General features: G+C 51.5%; 1 protein-coding gene across 1 annotated transcript in view; it reads left to right on the forward strand.

The window, feature by feature from the left end:
• Positions 1 to 8,227, forward strand: part of LOC125448467 (lens fiber membrane intrinsic protein-like) — a 14,922-nt gene extending 6,695 nt beyond the window's left edge. Inside the window, exons 3-5 of the mRNA XM_059641322.1 lie at positions 35 to 184; positions 5,670 to 5,804; positions 7,908 to 8,227. Coding sequence (XP_059497305.1) covers positions 35 to 184; positions 5,670 to 5,804; positions 7,908 to 7,969 — 347 coding nt within the window. The 3' untranslated portion in view covers positions 7,970 to 8,227. The remainder of the gene's footprint in view (positions 1 to 34; positions 185 to 5,669; positions 5,805 to 7,907) is intronic.
• Positions 8,228 to 9,420: the final 1,193 nt, after the last annotated feature.

Raw genomic sequence — 9,420 nt, forward strand, 5'->3', positions numbered from 1 at the left:
TCCCTCTCCTGTATCCTCTCCCCTCCCTACACAGCCTACTGGAATGCGACCAGAGCGTTTATGATCCTGGCTGCGATGTCGTGTTTCGCTGGTCTGATTGCGGGAGCTCTCGCTTTCGCTCAGTTCAGTTTCTTTGAGAGATTCAACCACACGCTTGCTGCTGGAATCCTGTTCCTCATCTCGAGTGAGTCCTGCCTCATCAGCCAGAACAGCCCGGGAACCGATCACAGCAAAACATCCACTCACGGGGACACGGCTAGTGTGTGCGTGTGTCACTGTGTGAGTGTGTGTGTGTGAGTGTGTGTCACTGTGTGTGAGTGTGTGCGTGTGTCACTGCGTGAGTGTGTGTCACTGTGTGTGAGTGTGTGCGTGTGTCACTGTGTGTGTGTGTGTGTGTGTGTGTGTGTGTGTGTCACTGTGTGAGTGTGTGCGTGTGTCACTATGTGAGAGTGTGTGTGTGTGTGTGTGTGTGTGTCACTGTGTGTGAGTGTGTGCGTGTGTCACTGTGTGAGTGTGTGTGTGTGTCACTGTGTGTGAGTGTGCGTGTGTCACTGTGTGAGTGTGTGTGCGTGTGTCACTGTGTGTGAGTGTGTGCGTGTGTCACTGTGTGAGTGTGTGCGTGTGTGACTGTGTGAGTGTGTGTGTCACTGTGTGTGAGTGTGTGCGTGTGTCACTGTGTGAGTGTGTGTGTGTGTCACTGTGTGTGTGTGTGCGTGTGTCACTGTGTGTGTGTGTGTGTGTCACTGTGTGTGAGTGTGTGCGTGTGTCACTGTGTGAGTGTGTGTCACTGTGTGTGAGTGTGTGCGTGTGTCACTGTGTGAGTGTATGTGTGTGTCACTGTGTGTGGGTGTGTGTGATTCACTGTGTGCGTGTGTCACTGTGAGTGTGTGTGTGTGTGTGTGTGTGTGTCACTGTGTGTGTGTGTGCGTGTGTCACTGTGTGAGTGTGTGTCACTGTGTGTGAGTGTGTGCGTGTGTCACTGTGTGAGTGTATGTGTGTGTCACTGTGTGTGGGTGTGTGTGATTCACTGTGTGCGTGTGTCACTGTGTGAGTGTGTGTGCCCGTGTGAGTGTGTGTCACTGTGTGAGTGAGTGTGTCACTGTGTGAGTGAGTGTGTGTGTCTGTGTCACTGTGTGTGTGTGTGCCACTGTGAGTGTGTGCGTGTGTATGTGTGTGCATGTGTCATTGTGCATGTGTCTGTGTCACTGTGTGTATGTCTGTGTCACTGTGTGCGTCTGTGTATCTGTGCCACTGAGTGTGTGCATGTGTGTCACTGTGAGTGTGTGCGTGTGTATGTGTGTGCATGTGTCACTGTGCATGTGTCTGTGTCACTGTGTGTGTGTGAGTCAGTGTGTGTGTGTGTACGCTTGTGTCACTGTGTGTATCTGTGTCATGGTGTGCATGTGTCACTGTGCCTGTGTCACTGTGTGTGTGTGTATGTGTGTGTGTGTGTCATTGTGAGTGTGTGTGTGTGTGTGGTGTGTGTGTGTGTGTATGTGTGGAAGGAGGAGAGATAGAGAGAGAGAGTGTGTGTGTGTGTGAGTGTGTGTGTGTGCGCACGAGTGTGTGTGTGTGTGTGTGAGTGTGTGTGTGTATGTGTGTGTGTGTGCATGTGCGTATGTGTGGGGAAGGAGGGGAGATAGAGAGTGTGTAATGTCTGAATGTTTGAGTCTGTTTGTGTGTGACTGTGAATGTGTATGACTTGTGTGTGTAAGGGGTAAATTTTATGAGTGTGTAAGGAGTGCATGTATATGTGAAAGTTTGTTTCTGTGTAAGTGGCAGTGTGTGTATCAGAGTGTGTGTGTGAGTGTGTGAAGAGTGAGTGTGTATGAAAGTGTGTGCGTTAGTGTGTTAGGGGTGAGTGTGTAAGTTTTCAGAGGTGACTGTGTGTATGTGTGAATGTGTAAGGGGTGAATGTGCTAACAAGCAAGTATGTGTGTGTGTGTGTGTGTGTGTGTGTGTGTGTTTGTAAGTCTGTTTATGGGGTGAGTGTAAGAGTGTGTAAAGGGTGAGTGCGTGCACAGGTCTTTAATACGTGTCTGAGTGTGTAAGGGGTGAGCACATTAGTGTGTGCATGTATAAGGGGCAGTGCCTGAGTTTTTATAGGTTGACAGTGAGAGCGTATGAGTGTGTATGGGGCAGGGTATGAGTGTATAAGGGGCAGTATGAGAATGTTTATGGGGCAGTGCGAGAATGTTTATGGGGTAAGTGTGCAAGTGCATAAGGGATGTTGTGTGAGTGTGTAATGAGTGAGTGTGCGAGAGTGAGTGTATAATGAGTGGTGTGTGAATGTGCAAGTGCAAAAGCATGTAAGAAGTATGAAAGTGACAGTGAGTGAATATATAGTGAGTGATTTGCAGAGTGCATATGTGTAAGGCAGTATGTGAGTGTGTAAGAGTGGCTTGCGAGTGTGTAAGGGTGATCTGTGAATGTGTAAAGGTGTCTGTGTGAGTGTGTAAAGGTGGTGTGCAAGTGTGTAAGGGTAGTGTGCATGTGGGAAGATGATATGTGAGTGTGTAAAGGTGATCTGTGAGTGTGTAAGGGAAGCACATGAACATGTAAAGGTGATATGCAAGTGTGCAAAGGAGGTTGTGCATGTAAGGACAATATGTGCGTGTGTAAGGGCTGTCTCTGTGTATGTGAGGGTGGTGTCTGAGTGTGGAAGGGCGATGTGCAATTGTGTAAGGGCAGTGTGTAAGGGTGATGTGTGAATGTGTAATGATGGTCTGTAAATGTGTAAGGGTAGTGAGCATGTGTGTAAGGCAGCATGTCAGTGTGTAAGGATTATGTGTGAATGTGCAAGGGAGGTGTACATGAGTGTAAGGACGATGTGTGAGTGTGTAAGGGTGGTGTGTGAGAGTATAAGGGCAGTGATTGAGCATGTAAGGGCAGTCGTGAGTGTGTAAATGTGATGTGTGAGTGTGTAAGGACAGCATGCGAGTGTAATGAGTGGTGCGTGAGTTTGTTTGGGCAATGTGTGAATGTGTACGGGGCATTTTGAGTGTATAAGGAATGGTGCATGCAAGGGTTGGTGTGTGACTGTGTAAGGGCAGTGTGTAAGTGTGTAAGGACAGACTGTGAATGTGAAAGGACAGCGTGTGAATGTGTGAGGGTGATATTTGTGTGTAGTGGGCGGTGCCTGAGTGTTTAAGGGCAGCATGTGAGTGTATAAGGGAAGTGAGTGCGTAAGGGGCAGTGTGTGGGTGTGCAAGGGCAGTGTGTGAGTATGTAAGGGGCACTGTGTGAGTGCACAATGGCAGTGTGTGGGTGTGTAAAGGGCAATGTGTGGGTGCATAAGGGCAGTATGTGAGCGAATAAGACTGGTGAGTGTGTGGGTGTGTAAGGGGCAGTGTGTGAGTGTGTAAGGGGCAGTGTGTAGAGGCAATGTGTGGGTGCATAAGGGCAGTATGTGAGGGTATAAGGCCGGTGAGTGTGTAATGGTGGTGTGTGGGTGTGTAAGGGATGCTTGTGAGTTTGTAAGGGGCAGTGTGTGAGTGTGTAAGGGGCAGTGTGTGTGTAAAGGTGGTGAGTGTGTAAAAGCAATGTGTGGGTGTGTATAGCAGTGTGTGAGTGTATAAGTGCAGCAAGTGTATAAGGGAGAGTGTGAGAGTGTGTAAGGGCAGTGTGTGAGTGTATAAGGGCAGTGTGTGAGTGTGTAAGGGCAGTGTATGCATGTATAAGGGCAGTGTGTGTGTGTGTAAGGGCAGTGTATGCATGTATAAGGGCAGTGTGTGAGTGTGTAAGGGCAGTGTATGAATGTATAAGGGCAGTGTGTGAGTGTATAAGTGTGGCGAGTGTATAAGGGACAGTGTGAGAGTGTGTACGGGCAGTGTATGCGTGTATAAGTGTGGTGAGCGTGTAACAGACAGTGTGTGGGTGTGTAAGGGCGGTCTATGAGTGTATAAGGGTGGTGAGTGTGTGAGGGGCAGTGTGTGGGTGTGTAAGGGCAGTGTGTCTGTGTATGGGGCCGGGTGTGAAGTAGGGATTGCTCACGGTGGAGCAGTGATGAGCTGTTTCCCTCACTGTATGTCTCTGTTTGTTTCTCTCTATCTCTCTCCGTGTCTCTTTCTGTCTCTCTCTCTCTCTCACTGTCTCCCCCTCTCTCTCTCTCTGTCCCACTCTCTCTCCTCCCTGTCTCTCCCCGTTTCTCTCACTCTCACCCTCTTCCTGTTTCTCTCTATCTCTCTCCGTGTCTCTTTCTGTCTCTCTCTCTCTCTCACTGTCTCCCCCCCTTTCTCTCTCTGTCCCACTCTCTCTCCTCCCTGTCTCTCCCCGTTTCTCTCACTCTCACCCTCTCCCTGTTTCTCTCTATCTCTCTCCGTGTCTCTTTCTGTCTCTCTCTCTCTCTCACTGTCTCCCCCTCTCTCTCTCTCTCTGTCCCACTCTCTCTCCTCCCTGTCTCTCCCCGTTTCTCTCACTCTCACCCTCTCCCTGTTTCTCTCTATCTCTCTCCGTGTCTCTTTCTGTCTCTCTCTCTCTCTCACTGTCTCCCCCTCTCTCTCTCTCTGTCCCACTCTCTCTCCTCCCTGTCTCTCCCCGTTTCTCTCACTCTCACCCTCTTCCTGTTTCTCTCTATCTCTCTCCGTGTCTCTTTCTGTCTCTCTCTCTCTCTCACTGTCTCCCCCTCTCTCTCTCTCTGTCCCACTCTCTCTCCTCCCTGTCTCTCCCCGTTTCTCTCACTCTCACCCTCTCCCTGTTTCTCTCTATCTCTCTCCGTGTCTCTTTCTGTCTCTCTCTCTCTCTCACTGTCTCCCCCTCTCTCTCTCTCTGTCCCACTCTCTCTCCTCCCTGTCTCTCCCCGTTTCTCTCACTCTCACCCTCTCCCTGTTTCTCTCTATCTCTCTCCGTGTCTCTTTCTGTCTCTCTCTCTCTCTCACTGTCTCCCCCTCTCTCTCTCTCTGTCCCACTCTCTCTCCTCCCTGTCTCTCCCCGTTTCTCTCACTCTCACCCTCTTCCTGTTTCTCTCTATCTCTCTCCGTGTCTCTTTCTGTCTCTCTCTCTCTCTCACTGTCTCCCCCCCCTCTCTCTCTCTCTGTCCCACTCTCTCTCCTCCCTGTCTCTCCCCGTTTCTCTCACTCTCACCCTCTCCCTGTTTCTCTCTATCTCTCTCCGTGTCTCTTTCTGTCTCTCTCTCTCTCTCACTGTCTCCCCCTCTCTCTCTCTCTGTCCCACTCTCTCTCCTCCCTGTCTCTCCCCGTTTCTCTCACTCTCACCCTCTTCCTGTTTCTCTCTATCTCTCTCCGTGTCTCTTTCTGTCTCTCTCTCTCTCTCTCACTGTCTCCCCCCCTCTCTCTCTCTCTGTCCCACTCTCTCTCCTCCCTGTCTCTCCCCGTTTCTCTCACTCTCACCCTCTTCCTGTTTCTCTCTATCTCTCTGTCTCCCTCCCGTCCTCTTGTTTGCTATGTCTTTCTCTCTGTCTCCTTCTCTCTCTCTCCCTCGGCCTCTCTCTCTCGCTGTCTCTCCCTTTCTCTGTTTCCTTTATCTCTCTCTGTCTCTTTCCATCTCTCTCTCTGTCTCCCTCTCTCTCTCTGTCTTTCCCTCCCTTCCCCGGCCCCCTTTGTCTCACTTTCTCTCCGTCCCTCCCTCTCTCTCTCTGTCTCTCTCTCACACACTCTATCCCTCTCCCTCCCTCCCTCTCTCTCTCTCCCTCCCTCCTTCTGGCTGCTCAGTGTTCCTGCTGCTCATTGCGATGGCTGTCTACACGGGAGTTACCGTTAACTTCCTTGGGAAGCGTTTTGGGGACTGGCGATTCTCCTGGTCCTACATCCTAGGCTGGGTGGCAATGCTTCTCACCTTCTTTGCAGGTAAGCCCCCTGCATTTGCGTGACGCCTGGAAATCCCAACTGTTGACACCTCCAACGTCCAACAGTCTGTGACAGGCCAGGCGACAGCACTGAGCCTCCACGATCCACAGTGAAGCGCACAGAGAGAGTCCACTCAGACCATCGACTTCCTGTTGGCGTCCGTCCATAAACCGCCACTTTATCTCCCCCACAATAGCGTTCTCCCTCACTCCCTCGCTCCCTCTCTCCCTCACTTTCTCCCTCACTTCCTCGCTCCCTCTCTCCCTCCATTCGGTCCCTGTCTCCCTCCCTCCCTTGCCCCCTCCCTCCCTCCTGTGTTTATCCAACATTGAACCCCTCAATACATTGAATTGACTCACATCGACCATTCCCCGTGAAAGAGAGTCCCACATTACCTCCCCCCACCGACTCCCTGTGGAAGCGACTCCAACATTCTCACCCCACCCCCAATTCCTGTGGAAGTCAGTCACACATTCTCCGATGCCCCCAACCCACTCGTTCAAATTTGGAGGCATTTAGGGGCTGGTGGAGGCGATGTAGATGGGGGGTTGGTAATGGCTGGGGGAAGTTACAGAAATAGGGAGGGGTATAGAGGATGGAGGGTGTTACAGAGATAGGGAGGGGGTGTAGGGGCTGGAGGGGGTTACAGAGATAGGGAGGGGGTGTAGGGGCTCGAGGGGATAACAGAGATCGGGAGGGGGTGTAGGGGCTGGAGGGGGTTACAGAGATAGGGAGGGGGTGTAGGGGCTGGAGGACGTGACAGAGATAGGGAGGGGTGTAGGGGCTGGAAGGGGTTACAGAGACAGGGAGGGGTGTAGGGGCTGGAGGGGGTTACAGAGATTGGGAAGGGGGTGTAGGGGCTGGAGGGTGTTACAGAGATAGGGAGGGGGTGTAGGGGGTGTAGGGGCTGGAGGCGGTGACAGAGATACGGAGGGGGTGTAGGAGCTGGAGGGGGTTACAGAGATAGGGAGGGGGTGTAGGGGCTGGAGGGGGTTACAGAGGTAGGGAGGGGTGTAGGGGCTGGAGGGGGTTACAGAGATAGGGAGGGGGTGTAGGGGGTGTAGGAGCTGGAGGGGGTGACAGAGATAGGGAGGGGGTGTAGGGGCTGGAAGGGGTTACAGAGACATGGAGGGGTGTAGGGGCTGGAGGGGGTTACAGAGATAGGGAGGGGGTGTAGGGGCTGGAGGGGGTAACAGAGATAGGGAGGGGGTGTAGGGGCTGGAGGGGGTTACAGAGATAGGAAGGGGGTTTAGGGGCTGGAGGGGGTGACAGAGATAGGGAGGGGTGTAGGGGCTGGAAGGGGTTACAGAGACAGGGAGGGGTGTAGGGGCTGGAAGGGGTTACAGAGACAGGGAGGGGTGTAGGGGCTGGAGGGGGTTACAGAGATAGGGAGGGGGTGTAGGGGCTGGAAGGGGTTACAGAGACAGGGAGGGGTGTAGGGGCTGGAGGGTTTTACAGAGACAGGGAGGGGGTGTAGGGGCTGGAGGGGGTTACAGAGATAGGGAGGGGGTGTAGGGGGTGTAGGGGCTGGAGGCGGTGACAGAGATAGGGAGGGGGTGTAGGAGCTGGAGGGGGTTACAGAGATAGGGAGGGGGTGTAGGGGCTGGAGGGGGTTACAGAGACAGGGAGGGGTGTAGGGGCTGGAGGGGGTTACAGAGATAGGGATGGGGGTGTAGGGGCTGGAGGCGGTGACAGAGATAGGGAGGGGGTGTAGGGGCTGGAGGAGGTTACAGAGATAGGGAGGGGGTGTAGGAGCTGGAGGCGGCGACAGAGATAGGGAAGGGGTGTAGGGGGTGGAGGGGGTTACAGAGATAGGGAGGGGTGTAGGGGCTGGAGGGGGTTACAGAGTTAGGAAGGGGGTGTAGGGGCTGGAGGCGGTGACAGAGATAGGGAGGGGGTGTAGGGGCTGGAGGAGGTTACAGAGATAGGGAGGGGGTGTAGGAGCTGAATGAGGTTACAGAGATAGGGAGGGGGTGTAGGGGGTGTAGGGGCTGGAGGCGGTGACAGAGATAGGGAGGGGGTGTAGGAGGTGTAGGGGCTGGAGGCGGTGACAGAGACAGGGAGTCTCAATCTATTGATCACGATCTCCTCTCATTCCTTCAGGAATATTTTATCTGTGCGCCTACCGGATGAGTGAGGGTCGCAGGATGTCGGGACCCCGCTAGGAGCTGTCATCCTGGAACTGGGAACATCCAGCTCCTTTCCTGAACCTGCCTGGGACTTGGGATACCTGAGCAGCCAGGAGTTTGATCAGAAACTGTTTTTATTGAGTTGTGGGTGAAAGCCCGATTCCGATTCCAGGCTGGAGTACTCCTGAAAATCCATTAAACATGCATCAAGCTGCAGAGAGACAGAAATACAGAGTTCTTTTGAGCATCTCAGGGTTTTGTGTCTGACTTTCCATTTAATTCTCAGATCCATGCCTTGTGTGTTGATCTTCCTATCACATGATATAGAAATTTTGAAAGTAATGAGAGGAGTTGGCTATTCAGGACTGGATTCTGCTTCACCAGTCAATATCATCTTCACTGATCATCTAACAAAGCCCCCACCCTTCCTTACACACACTCTCTCATGCACACACACATTCTCGTACACACTGTCCCTCACACACAGTGGAGCACACACAAATACACACATTCTCACAATGCTTGAAAACGTGCACGTGTGTGTGAGAGACACCGATTGTAAGTGCGCTTATAAGAGACAATAATTGTGAGAGAGTGATTGTCTCACATACACACTCTATTGCACATACAATGAGTATATGTGAAAGTGTGTGACAGCGTGATTGTGTGTGCGCGAGAATGTGCATGTGTGAGAAAGTGTGTGTGAGAGAGAGTATATATGACAGAGAGAGTGTGCATACATGTGAGAGAGTATCTATGACAGCGAGTGTGTGTCTATGTGAGAGAATGTACATGACAGAGAGTATATGTGTGTGAAGAGGTGGAGATGACAGAGAGAGTTTGTGTGTGTGTGTGTGTGTGTGTGTGTGTGTGTGTGTGTGTGTGTGTGTGTGTGTGTGTGTGTGTGAGAAAATGCATATGACAAACAGAGTGTATGTATATGTGAGAGAGTGTATATGACAGCGGGAATGTGAGTGTGTATGTGAGAGTGTATATGACAGAGAGCGCGTATACGACAGCGAGTGTGAGTGTGTATGTGAGAGAGTGTATATGATAGAGAGAGAGAGTATACGACAGTGAGAGTGTGAGTGTGTATGTGAGAGAGTATATATGACAGAGAGAGTGTATATGACAGTGAGACTGTGTGTGTATATGTGCGGGAATATATATGGCAGAGAGAGTGTGTGTATGTATGTGAGAGAATATATATGACAGAGAGGGTGTGTGTTTATGTCAGAGAGTGTATATGACAAAGAGAGAGTATATGATCACGAAATTGTGTGTGTATGTGAGAGAATGTATATGTTAGAGAGAACGTGTCTGTATGTGAGACTGTACATGACAGAGAGAGTGTGTGTATATATCAGAGAATGTTCATGACAGCGAGAGTATGTGCGTATGTGAGAGAATGTACATGACAATGTGTGTATGTATGAGAGAATGTACATGACAGGGAAAGTATATATGACAGCGAGAGTGTGTGTGTG

The sequence above is a fragment of the Stegostoma tigrinum genome, chromosome 41, assembly GCF_030684315.1.
Source record: "Stegostoma tigrinum isolate sSteTig4 chromosome 41, sSteTig4.hap1, whole genome shotgun sequence".
Taxonomy (NCBI): Eukaryota; Metazoa; Chordata; class Chondrichthyes; order Orectolobiformes; family Stegostomatidae; genus Stegostoma; species Stegostoma tigrinum.